Here is a 13,250-nt window from a genome sequence, read left to right on the forward strand (position 1 = left end):
ATCTTCGTATCCGGGGTACATTGTTGTATAAGTAAGAGTCCCCGGGATACTTTTGAAGTGTACCTGAGCCGACGAAGACAAATGGAGCGTCACTATTAGTGCATATATGAAACATTTTGGAACGGCCTCGGTATTGTTTATAACATTTAGCCAGTTTTATATACATGCTGTCAGTAACAGTCCTTCTTGGTTGGATCGTGGCGCGCGGAGCCGTAACATCACGCACTTGCGGATTACTTAAAGGGACTTCAGGGTGTCTGTTAAACGGAAGTCAAGCCTTTGACACGTTAAAACTTACACCATCGAGTTGATTTGTGGGTGAGTTTTACAGTTTGTTTTTTTCGAAAGCACTAACTAGTATAACGATGTGTTTTACGAGGCATTCTGCTTGCAATTCCTTAGTTTGTAGTAAACGGACTTCGTTATCGAATCATTTCTTTTTTTGTCACGGAGTCTTTTTAGTAACGAGCAATTTCGTCTTCTTCTTTTTCTCTTACTTCCCTCAATTGTTCTTGCACGATGTTTTTTTCAGGGATGTTCCAGAGTCTTAAATATGTGAAATATTTGCAGCATTATTTCTTATTGCCGTCAGAATGCATTTTTTTCGGCTGATTGTCAATACGATGTATGTCTTGTTTGGAAATCATGGTACACTGGCATTTATTCCATTTGATATGTCAAATATGTCTTTTTTTCCGAATATTGATGTAAGGCAAAAAGTCGAAAATGAAGACTCAAACTTTTGACCTACATGTGTGACATTGACCTTGAATCTGCATAGACACTTCTTGAGTTCGCCAAAGGTAACGCTAGCCAACACGCTTTAACTGTCTAGAAAAGTGACATGGCATGCACCAAACGGGAAAGTTCACAACCAGTTCGATTAAATTCTTGCGCTGCAACGGTTATAGTCCAACATCAAGAAGTCGAACACAATAACGTTTCCTGGCGCAAACTTCGGTATTGATTATTTCTGTGTGCTCTCCACCATAACTTAAGTTAACCAACTAGCGCATCACCATGAACTCTCGCATTAGATTCGATTGGGGGAAACTGACAGATCCAAAGAAAACAGATGCATTTCCAGCACTGATAGATGGCAAGTTTGCCGCCCTGAACATGCTAGATATCGGCAACACACGGACCAAGTCAAGAAGGTATGTCTGTCATCAGCCGACTATGCATTTCCAGCACAGATCGATGGCAAGTTTGCCTTCCTGAACATCCTTGACAATGACATGGACACTTTCACCAACAAAATCAAGAAGGTATGTTTGTCATCAGCCGAATGCATTGTTGGGCGATAGAGAAGGAAGAACAACAAGAGATAACATATGCATTTCGAGCACAGATAGATGGCATGTTTTCCGCCCTGAACATCATTGACATTAACATCGACATCATCACAAACCAAATCAAGACGGTATGTATGTTATCAGCGGAATATATCTTGGGCGAGAGAGAAGGAAGAACAAACAAGAGATAACAGATGCATTTCGAGCACAGATAGATGACAAGTTTGCCGCATTGAACATGCTAGACTGTGACATCGACACCATCACCAACCCAATCAAGAAGGTATGTCTGTCATCAGCCGAACACATTCTTGGGCGAGAGAGAAATAAGAACAAGTGACGATCGAGATTTTGGACGTATGCGACAAACGAAAAGAGCTAAGCTTAGATATGAAAAGTAAATCAGCCTGAACTCTATGGAAGAATACCAAAAAGCAAACATAGAAGTGAGGAAGACGAAAACGAGACCCAGGAGGAGTTTATTGAGGAGCGATGTATCAAATTGACAATAAGATGACCAAATGTTCAGCATTCTCAAGACCTTTACGAAGCCCTGTCAGTCCAAGGCATGTGTTTAAGCAGATGCTAACGGGATTCTTCTGACGGAGAGGTCCAAAAAATGAACAGGTGGACTATATACTGCAGCGACCTCTTTCAACTACCCGCTTCAACCAGATCCAGTCTCCTTCAGAAATATCTCGGACCACAAGCAAGCGCACGACGAAAATCCGCCCATACTTTAAGCGAGGTTCAGGAGGCTGTATGCAGGGAAATTTTGGGGAGATGACGAAGTCACTTCAGCAATAACGGTACTATTAAAAAACTTGGAGAAGAATTGGCCAAAGAAGTGGACCCTGTCTTTGGCCATCACCCTACCGAAAAATGACAACCTCAAGCTGTGCGACAATCGTCGCAAAATCAGTCATCCCTGCATCACCCTTGACCGATTGAAAAGTAAGGCCGAGGGACTGCTCGTGGGAGATCAGGCTGGATAAAGAGCTTGGCGGAGCACAGTAACACAGATCTTCAAATGAAGAGTTATCATTTAGAGCAACCTGCAACGTAAGCTCTTCTTCAACTTCGTAGGCCTTTCGAAAGCTTTCGACCGCTTGTGGCATACTGGCCTGTAGCAAGTTTTTAGATGATTCGACATTGACGAAGGGTATGTGCAAGTCATATAACAACTTCTAGTATACGGAAACGCCAGCAGCGCAGTACGTAAAAATGGACAGAAAGTGTGACTTTTTCAGGACATCCCCCGTCCTGATTAACATTTGCTTTGAGAATCAAATACAATAGATCCTCCAAAACCACCACACCTGTATCTCGATCGGTTGTAGAACCCTCTTCAACTTGAGATTCGTTGATGGCATTGCCCTAAGGGGTGGCATAAGCTGTGAAGTCCCAGACTTCAAACAAAAATTCTATGAAATAGCAGGAGCAAACGTGGTAAAGTTGAAGTAGAAAAGCATGGGGAACAGCGCGAACAACTACAGGGCAGACTTCAAAGTGAACGTCAAGATGTTGGAAGAAATAACCGGCTTCAAGTGCTTGGGAGCAAACCTCTCCAAGAATGGTACCAGTACCGCTGCGGTCCAAAAATACGAATCGCCATAGAAACCGAAGCGATGGGCCAAACTGAGCAGGCTGTGAATAAGCAGCTCCATCAGCTTCCGCCCCCCATGTAACGGCTCTTCAAGTTTCACGTAGTCTACATCCTTCTGTACGGCTGCGAGACCTGGACGCTTCACACGGACACACAATGCAGGATACAGTCCTGTAAACACCAAGTCTAAGGAGACTTCTCCTACATGGAGCACAATACCAACGAATACCCTAGAGTGATGACAGCAATACTTGTTGGCACAGAAGAGCTCCTCCTGGCGACCGTCAAACGATAAAAACTGGCTTGCTTTAGTCATGTAACCAGGCTCGACTCACTGTGCAAGACTGTGCTCCAGGCAACCCGAGGGGGAAGTCGTCGTCGAGGCTGTCAGAAAAAAAGCTGGATGGACAATGTGAAGGATTGGACGTCGCTGCCACTGGATGAGCTTCTCAAAGCAGGCCACAACAGATCTTGCTGGCGGAGGATCTATGTGTCGTCGTTCCTATTTTTTCCCGACGGCGAGACCGGTTAAGCGATTATGATGAAGATAAATAGTTCGCTGGCTGTATACATGTCTTATGTAAGATAATTCAAACTATCGTATATGTGTTTCGTGACATGAAATGGGCAAGGGCACTGGTGGTGTTTGGCAGTTTATCTCTTTGTGCGCTATGTATTTAATCTTATTTGTCATTATAAGTGTGTGTAGAAGGTGAATAACTAGCTCAAATAAAATTATTGATACGAATTGGAACTACTTTATGTACGTTTAATCCCTTACATTACATTGTCTATTGTTCTTTATAATATGTTCACTCTAACAAGATCCTTTACATTGTAACACGTTATCCGATGTGATATTCGCGCACGTCTCGTTCATGATTTATGGCTCGATGTAGTTCATGACACAAAGGATGGCGTTAATTAACGCTGATGATTATCGAACGATGTACAATTTGAGTAATCATTTAAATTGTATATGATATGCTTATTTCAATGTACATTGCAGATCGTGCCTTCTCACCATGTCCTTTCGTTTTTAATCTTGCTATTCAAAAGGCAAAAACATGATGCGTTGTGGGGAGATTATGGTGCGAAGATCGCGATAACACGAATCGAGGTGGCTATAATATGTTGTGAGATCATAATATTAAAATCTAGTTCTTTCCTCGTGTTTTATCATTTTGACCTATGAAAGAAGGGAAAATAACACAAGATTTCGATCTGAAAGCAAGAGATTACGATGCGATATCGCTACATTATGATTTCACTTATTGTGGTCACGTGTTCCAATATTAATTGTGATTACGCTCCTTAGTACAACGTTGAACATGAAACAACGAGTGGAACTAACGGATTACCGTTAGATGAAGATGCAAGCTCGCGATAATCTAGGTTCATGATCTCGTGATTCGTTCATTTGCACTGTTTCTCTTTCGCATTCTCGCTCTTTTAATCCCGAGGTCGATCATGCGATACAACGAATGGTTCTAACGGAACACCGTAGAGAAATATTTTTCAGGGAATGGGTGAACAAATGATTCGTTTTAAAAGGTTGTAACAATTAATCAGGAAACACGTGTATGGTAAATATATATACATAATGATAAGACTGTTACTCGAATATTATTTACATGGTAAACATGATTATCAAATTCAAGTTACTTTTATAGAATTGTTTATTTATTTTTTTTATAAAAAAAAGTCCTTCAAATAATCTGAGATAACAAACATAACTGGACCGGTTATCGTAAAATTACACAGTAATATTCGTCAACAACTAATGTCAAACGATTTGTGAGAAGAAGCAATTGCATGCATTCGATTTGTTTAGTAAAATACCGGCAAATAAAGTTTGGTGTATTATGCTGATATAACTTATAGTCCTAACTATCGCGAATATGTTATATAAAGCATGTATATCGGCCCAACATATGGTGTTATAACATGCACATTTGCGTTAAAATGCTTTAAGGAGTCTGTTTGCCTAGATACGCTTTTAGAGGTTTAAAACACTAATTGTGTATTATAATTCATCTACATATTTAAGCGCTATATACACAGTGAACACGAACTGCGATAGCATCAGTTTGTATCGATACAGAATACATTTGACTATTCCATATCACTACGTGTGCGTGCACTACTATAACAAATGTCACACACATGTGTTGACACCTAAGATTTTCATATAAAGGTTTTCACGAAGCGACAGCTGTTTTTATTCTTAATGTCAAGAATGCTCATTGTCGCAGGAGATATTGGTGAATTATGATGGATTGTTAGGAACGAAATAGCTTCGGATAGCACTTGTGGCATTACTATACGTGCTCGAATATGTAATTAAATGTAACATGATTTAATAACGTCATTAATGAATGCAAAACCTTATTTATCAGCAAAGAAATTTGATAGCATTGATGTTTAAGACAAGACGACCAAAATGGTTTCTACAGGAAAGCTCTTGTCAGCAGGAATACTGTTTGTGATCGGTATTATCAGTGGACTTGTGATCCCATTTCTAACTGTCAAATGTCTCTTGAAGAGTTACAAGACGGCAGCTACAGGATCTGTCTTTCGCCACATCTTGGCCATTCTGAACTGCTTTTCAGGTGGAGTATTTCTCGCAACTTCACTTTTGGCACTCTTACCGAATGCACAAAAGCAGATGAACTTGGCGTTAAATTCACCGAAAGAATCCATGGATACCATGTCGATGCCAGGAATGGAAAACATGAAAAGAATGTCAACAATGTCTTACCCGATGTCTGAGTTGCTAATCGGCTTTGGATTCTTGCTCATTCTGTTTATAGAGAGTATTGCAGTGATGTGCCATCAGCATCGACATCGTAGGCAACACACAGAATCATTAGAAAAGAAGCCAATTATGACGACAGAAGATGGTTGTCATAAGTTTGCTTTATATCAAGCCACCCAAGCAGATAAAACGCAAAACAAAGAAGCAATGTCGGATGCAAGTACAGAACAAATAAGCGACGCCCATATGATTGATGAAGCCAGTAACGTTTCATCAGAAGGAATTACAAATCTGCACAGCATTGTGCTGCTAGTGGCCTTATCAATCCATATGGTCTTTGACGGACTCGAGCTGGGACTTCTACAAAGAGATGAGGATGTTTGGTCCGTTTTGTCCGCTCTTTCTCTTCATAAAATTCTGATCTACTTCAGTATGGGAATCACGTTATGTGAGAGTACAAGCACCTTTAAATTTATTGCAGCAATGATCTATATGTCCTTAGTTTCACCGATTGGAGTCGGATTAGGCATTATTGTCACATCAAACGGCGAAACTGTTATCATGGCAACGGTATCTGCGGTGTTGCAAAGCATTGCAGTGGGAACATTCCTGTATGTGGCGATCTTCGAGATTCTGATGAAGGAGTTTCAACCGGATTCTTTTGGTAATAGAGTAGTGAAGGCAGAGGCTGTGATAATCGGATATGCGTTATTGTGTGCTGTAATGTACACCATGTAATGCCTTAATGTTTTATACAGTAGAAACAGGTTACTGCCCCAACGTTTTGTAATATTTTTGTAATATATTTGTAGGCTAAGAAAAAAACACGGCGAGGCTCGTCGAGCCGTTGTTTTATTCGCGCCGAGTATGATATGTTACATAAACGATAGGACAGTAACTTCTCTGTCTGTTTATCTTTCTTCTACTTCCCCATTGTTAAAGATAGTTATTAAGCTGCATTTTAGCGGGAGTTATGATGATGTTTGACGTGTTAATACAATGACGTAACGTGCACTTGCGCTTACTATTTGTTAAATAATTTTTGCTGTTTTTGATGCTTCTTTGTATAAAATATACTACGTCTTGGTAATTAATGGTTTGATTTGTTGAATGTGATTCTATTTTAGCGAGTAATATGACATACCTCCTAATTTTGACCGATGTATAGAGAACAAGAGATGTGTTTGTCAGAAACACAATGCCCCTTACTGCGCCGCTTTGAAGCCATATATTTGACCTTTGACCTTGAAGGATGACCTTGACCTTTCACCATTTAACATGTGCAGCTCTATGAGATACACATGCATACCAAATATCAAGTTGCTATCTTCAATATAATTGCAAAAGTTATGGGCAATGTTAAAGTTTTCGGACGGACGGACAGACTGACTGACTGACGGACAGTTCAACTGCTATATGCCACCCTACCGGGGACATAAAAACAGGTTTCGGCCTGATAGTTTTGTAATATATCAGGCGATTCTAGAATACAGTTAATGGCGAACCACTGTAATGTAATGTACGCAATTGCTTAACGTGAGTGACGTATCTGACACTATGTTGTAATGCTATCAATGCCTAAATGTGAGATAGTCATGTATCTGAGACTGTGTTGTAGTATATGCCATGCCTTAATGTGAGATAGTCATGTATATGACACTGTGTTGTAATGTGCGCCACGCCTTAATGTGAGATAGTCATGTATCTGCCACTGTGTTGTAATGTGCGCAACGCCTTAATGTCAGATAGTCACGTATCTGACACTGTGTTGTAATGTATGCCATGCCTAAATGTGAGATAGTCATGTATCTGCCACTGTGTTGTTATGTGCACCATGCCTTAATGTGAGATAGTCATGTATCTGCCACTATGTTGAAATGTATGACATGCCTAAATGTGAGATAGTCATGTATCTGCCATTGTGTTGTAATGTATGACATGCCTAAATGAGAGATAGTCAGGTATATGTCACTGTGTTGTAATGTGTGCCACGCCTTAATGTGGAATAGTCATGTATCTGATCTGTGTTGTAATGTGCGCCACGCCTTAATGTGAGATACTCATGTATCTGCCACTGTGTTTTAATGAACGCCTCGCCTTTAAGGGGCCTTTTTCACGTTCTGGTAAATTGACAAAATAAAAAAGTTGTTTCAGATTCGCAAATTTTCGTTTTAGTTATGATATTTGTGAGGAAATAGTACTAATGAACATTAACCATGCTCTAAAATATCCATTATTTGTATCTTTTGACGATTTGAAAACCTGAAAATTATAAAGCGTTGCAACGCGAAACGATTGAATAATTCGGAAAGTTCTGTTGTTCTCGTTATATTTTGCGAAACTACGAGGATTGCTTATATGAAGTAAAAATTACATCTTCTCATACAATGAGCATGGATGGCCGAGTGGTCTAAGCAGAAGACATTTTACTTCAGGACTTCAGGGGTCAGTGGTTCGAGTCCTGTTGCAGGTTACTTTTTGCTTTTTTAAATTGTATTCTTGTTTTTTTTTACTGGTGATTTGTAGGTACAATTAATACAATTAAATTTATTAATATAAAGCATTTAATGACAAACTTCAATACATGCCAAAATCCGTGAAAAGCCCCTTTAATATGAGATATCTTCCACTGTGCTGTAATGTGCGCCACGCCTTAATGTGAGATAGTCATGTATCTGCCACTGTGTTGTAATGTGCACCACGCCTTAATGTGAGATAGTCATGTATCTGCCACTGTGTTATAACGTGCGCCCCGCCTTAATGTGAGGTAGTAATGTATCTGCCACTGCGTTGTAACTTGCGCCCCGCCTTAATGTGAGGTAGTCATGTATCTGCCACTGTGTTGTAATGTGCGCCACGCCTTAATGTGAGATAGTCATGTATATGACACTGTGTTGTAATGTATGACATGCCTAAATGTGAGATAGTCATGTATCTGCCACTGTGTTGTAATGTGCGCCCCGCCTTAATATGAGCTAGTCATGTATCTGCCACTGTGTTGTAATGTGCACCACGCCTTAATGTGAGATAATCATGTATCTGACACTGTGTTGTAATGTATGGCATGCCTAAATGTGAGATAGTCATGTATCTGACACTGAGTTGTAATGTGCTCCCCGCCTTAATGGGAACTAGTCATGTATATGCCACTCTGTTGTAATATGCGCCACGCCTTTATGTGAGATAGTTATGTATCTGAGACTATGTTGTAATGTGCGCATGCCTTAATGTGAGATAGCCATGTATCTGATACTGTGTTGTTGTGTGCACCATGCCTTAAAGTGAGATAGTCATGTATCTGTCACTATGTTGTAATGTGCGCCATGCCTTAAAGTGAGATTGTCATGTATATGACACTGTGTTATAATGTGCGCCAAGGGTTTATGTGAGAAAGCCGTGTATCTGACACTTTGATGTAATTTGCGCCATTGCTTAATGTGAGATAGTCGTGTATCTGATGCTTCGTTTTATGTCCGCCATGCCTTAATATGTGATCGTCGTGTACGTGAAACTATATTGTAATGTGAGTGTCGTGTATATAGCTGCATGGTAATCTACGACGTTGCTGAATGTATGATAGGCGTATCTGTGTTGTAATGCACACCATCGCTTAATATGCGATTGTCGTGTCAGTTACACTAAGTTGTAATGCACGTAATGCATGTAATGTGTGATAGTCGGAATCTGACACTATATTCGGTTCAGTTGCAAATACGTTTATTGTTGAATTCAAAGTAAAATTAATGTTCACGTCGAATAGTCAGTACGTTTAATTACACAATTAAAATCTTGTTGAGAGGCGTAACGATGTGTTAATATAATATATGTATGTTTATAATGTGATCAGGTTGCATGTTAGTAAAATTAAACGTTAAATCTTCTTTGTATTGTTATATCTTTGTTAATAATATGAACTCCTAGCCACGATAAATGAATCGAATATCTGATTTCTTCTATTCGTCTTTAACTAGTCTACTTTATGAACACTTTGGGGAAAAGCGTGAATAAGCTCGATAAACGTCAAAGAACTTTTTACAGTTGCAATGACATGGTTTTCTTAGAATGTATACACAATCTTTGTAAATTCAAATTATATCGATCAGATCAGGCAAATCACTGCTATCAGAACATGTAGATTAATTAGCATAGCAACTTGCAAAATTAATGAATAAATAAATAATGGCAAACACATGTACTCTTTCAGTGCTGGAACCGAATTTTAAAGGGCTTTGCAAACAGTTTGGATCCAGATGAGACGCCACAGAACGTGGCGTCTCATCAGGATCCAAACTGTTTGCTATTCTGATAGTATTTTTGAAAAAAATCGAAGAAAATGCTAATTTTAGAAATTCTGCAGACAACATTTTAGCAGACGACAAATTTTCCAGCATGCAAAGGGTTAATCGATGTTATCTTACCTCGCACATAATGCTCGATTTTCACTGGCCAATACAAATCACATGCTGCCATGTGTATGTTTCAATATTAAGTCAGCAGGTTTTCAAATTCGTTACACGGCTTCTAAGAGATCCTGCACGGGATGATCGTGTTACGCCGGCGCCACATATTTTTTATTGGCCGAAAGGGGTCAGTAAGAAGCCGCGTCACTAGAGGTATACTTAAGGAACATGTTTACAGATTGTCGAAATGAAAAGATTACCTTTTGTTACAGATAAAAAAGCGGTAAATTAGGGCGAAAATTAACACTAATGAATTACAAACGTAATAAATTAGTGTTGATTAATTATATATCATCATTTGAAATTGATAAATTATTACGGGCTACAAAAGCGAAACGATAAAATAATTTGGAAACATTGTGTCGTTTATGTTTTGACGTGTAAATCGCTTAAGTATGTAATGCTTGACCCGATGGCCGAGATTCGTTTATTTCCATAGACACTTGCTTGAGTCCCGGTGTGTGTGTGTGTGGGGGGGGCCCTTTAACAACTGTTGTAGAAACAGTGAAATGGAGATGCTGAACATATATATTAACCAGAGCACTACGCAGACGCAGACATTTGTGTAAGATAGCTCTGACTATTCAGTGAACAAGCAAGCTAACAATCATGAAATACTGAAATAAAGCAACTTTTTAAGTTATGCTTTTTTCATTATTAATTCAGGTGCAAATACTGGGAACTTTTATCTCACTAATATTTTTCAATTTTTACTTTCTTCTTGGCATAAAATGAAATATGTTACATTGTGACAAAGTGTTTTCTCTATGTGAATACTTAATACTGAAATACTTATGTTGTTGTTGATGATTAATAATCATCTAATGCAACATCTGCAAGGACACGGCTCTGACAGAATTACTACTGGAATGTTTCTTAACATACACATGGGATAGGTTTCTTGAATAATTGGATTTTTGTTAGTAAGGTGGTTTTAATGCTGTTATTAATGTAATATTACTTAAAAAGTTAAAAGGACCAATTCACATACTTTTAAGTCTAGAACAACATATAAATTAACAACTAAACGGTTCCATTTTTTTGTCACCGAGATCCTAACTAAAACTAAATGCAAATCTGTCAGACTTATCATCAGCTATTATTAGCAAGAAATTATACATCAACGTCAAAATGAAATAATGTTACCAAGTGTTTGTAGGAGATAAAATAATCTTAAGTATTTCCTTTGATTTTATTAAAAAAGCTTAGACTTAAGACTTTTAAATACATTGGATAAGTAAATATGTTATACTCACAAAATAAAATCACTTTTAATAAACACCGTTATAAATCAAACTGGCCGAATAAAAGCATTTGATACTTTTGTTCTATATGTGCTATTTTCAGCAATACTTTGTTAATTGTTTCTTGTTTTATTAGTTGTAGCGCCAATACTTTACGATACATATACAGAACCATTGAGGTAATATTTCCTAAAAAAATCATGAGTATTGGGGTATTCTATAAAGGGACAATAAGCAACTTAAAAAACTGAATATATATGTAGCACTTAAAATCAGACAAGTGTATACAAGTTGTTTGAGGTTTTAGGCTTTTTTAGCATCAACTGACATTCTACAAAACGATGGGGCAGTAAACTGTTACCTCTTTATAAATCATTTAGGCACTGTGTACATTACAACACACAATCACGCATATCCGATTATCACAGCCGCTGCCTTTATTACGATATTACCAAAAGTGAATTGTATATATTTTATATATAAAATGATCAATCTACTTGCGTATATAATTGTGTGTGTGTGTGTATATCTTTATGTCACATATTTTCGCGATGTACTTTCAATTTGACATCGCCTAATTGTATTACCGAATATACTGAAAATATGAACTTTTGTTCAATGTTCGTGTAATGTAATATACCAGTCGTGATATTTTACTCAATATAAACTAATAATTGTAAAAATACGGTATTTTAGAACTTTTCTTTCTTCGTCGTTTGTGGTTGACGGTCCCTTTAAAGTACTTACTATTTATTTGGAACGCTCTCGAGTCCGTTTCCTGGGCCTAGAACCAGTACTTGGTGTCTCTGGGGGAGATCTAAGAAACGCTCCCACAGTGGGGGGTGGAACCCCTGATAACACCACAATGACTTCACTCATTTTAACTTATTTGCCTTCATAAGACTGCACCTTTACATTATTAATAGGACATAATGTAAAAACAAACATATTGTTATTATACAAATAATTGTTGTATGCAACATTTTGCTAAAAATATTCTTACTTATGGTATTCAACAGAAATACAACACATGTGTTCAGATTTGTTCAATATCATGAGAAATAGCTTTTATAGAGACATTTCATTTATATAGCCAACATATTTCACACAAAATAGAACGCCATTAAATAAGTATGAATGGCCATTACAGGCACTACCAAGTGAGATACAGGTTTTCATGATGGCAGTAAAAAGTCAAACAAAAACTAGTGTTGAATGATTTTCATACAACACCCAATAAAAAAGAGAGCCTGAAAGACCCAACGTAGCTCACCTGAGATACAAAGTAACTGACCTGTTCTGCAAGGTGCCTGTACCAAATTACTTTTTCGGCTATGTGTGGGACAATCGGATGTCAACAAACCATCGCTTCAGGTAACGTTTTTGATAATTTCTTCATTAATTCAAAACCATTTTAAAAAAAAACAAAGACGAGAGCCCGGTCAGTCAAAATACACAACTGTGTTAAAGGGTCCTTTTCACAGATTTTGGCATGTTTTGAAGTGTGTCATTAAATGCTTTATATTGACAAATGTAAACATTTGATATAAAAAAGCTCCTGTAAAAAAAATCAAGAATAAAATTTTTGAAAAGGAAAAAAAAGGTAACCCTCAGCAGGACTCGAACCACTGACCCCCGGTGTCCTGGAGTAAAAAGTCTACGACTTAGACCACCCGACCATCCTTCCGGATAGAAATTCATGCGTATTGTATACCCTATATAAGAAATCTTCGTAGTTTCCCAACATGTAACGACAACCACAGAACTCTCAAAATTATTAATTCGTTTCGCGTTGCAACGCTTTATAATTTTCGGGTTTTTAAATTGGCAAAATATGCATATAATGGCTATTTTAGAACATGATAAATGTTCAGTATAACGATTTCC

The 13,250-nt window shown here is 38.1% G+C and overlaps 1 protein-coding gene and 1 long non-coding RNA gene across 2 annotated transcripts; both read left to right on the forward strand.

Moving 5' to 3' along the window:
• Positions 1-5,165: 5,165 nt before the first annotated feature.
• On the forward strand, positions 5,166-8,163 carry LOC127851039 (zinc transporter ZIP3-like). Its single transcript, XM_052384496.1, has one exon. It carries the CDS (start codon positions 5,345-5,347, stop codon positions 6,395-6,397), a length of 1,053 nt encoding a protein of 350 aa, XP_052240456.1. The 5' UTR covers positions 5,166-5,344; the 3' UTR covers positions 6,398-8,163.
• A 43-nt stretch (positions 8,164-8,206) lies between these two features.
• On the forward strand, positions 8,207-9,539 carry LOC127851056 (uncharacterized). Its single transcript, XR_008035636.1, has 2 exons — positions 8,207-8,426; positions 8,479-9,539. It is a non-coding gene; the product is annotated as an uncharacterized LOC127851056 (long non-coding RNA).
• Positions 9,540-13,250: the final 3,711 nt, after the last annotated feature.

The sequence above is a fragment of the Dreissena polymorpha genome, chromosome 11 (assembly GCF_020536995.1).
Source record: "Dreissena polymorpha isolate Duluth1 chromosome 11, UMN_Dpol_1.0, whole genome shotgun sequence".
Lineage (NCBI taxonomy): Eukaryota > Metazoa > Mollusca > Bivalvia > Myida > Dreissenidae > Dreissena > Dreissena polymorpha.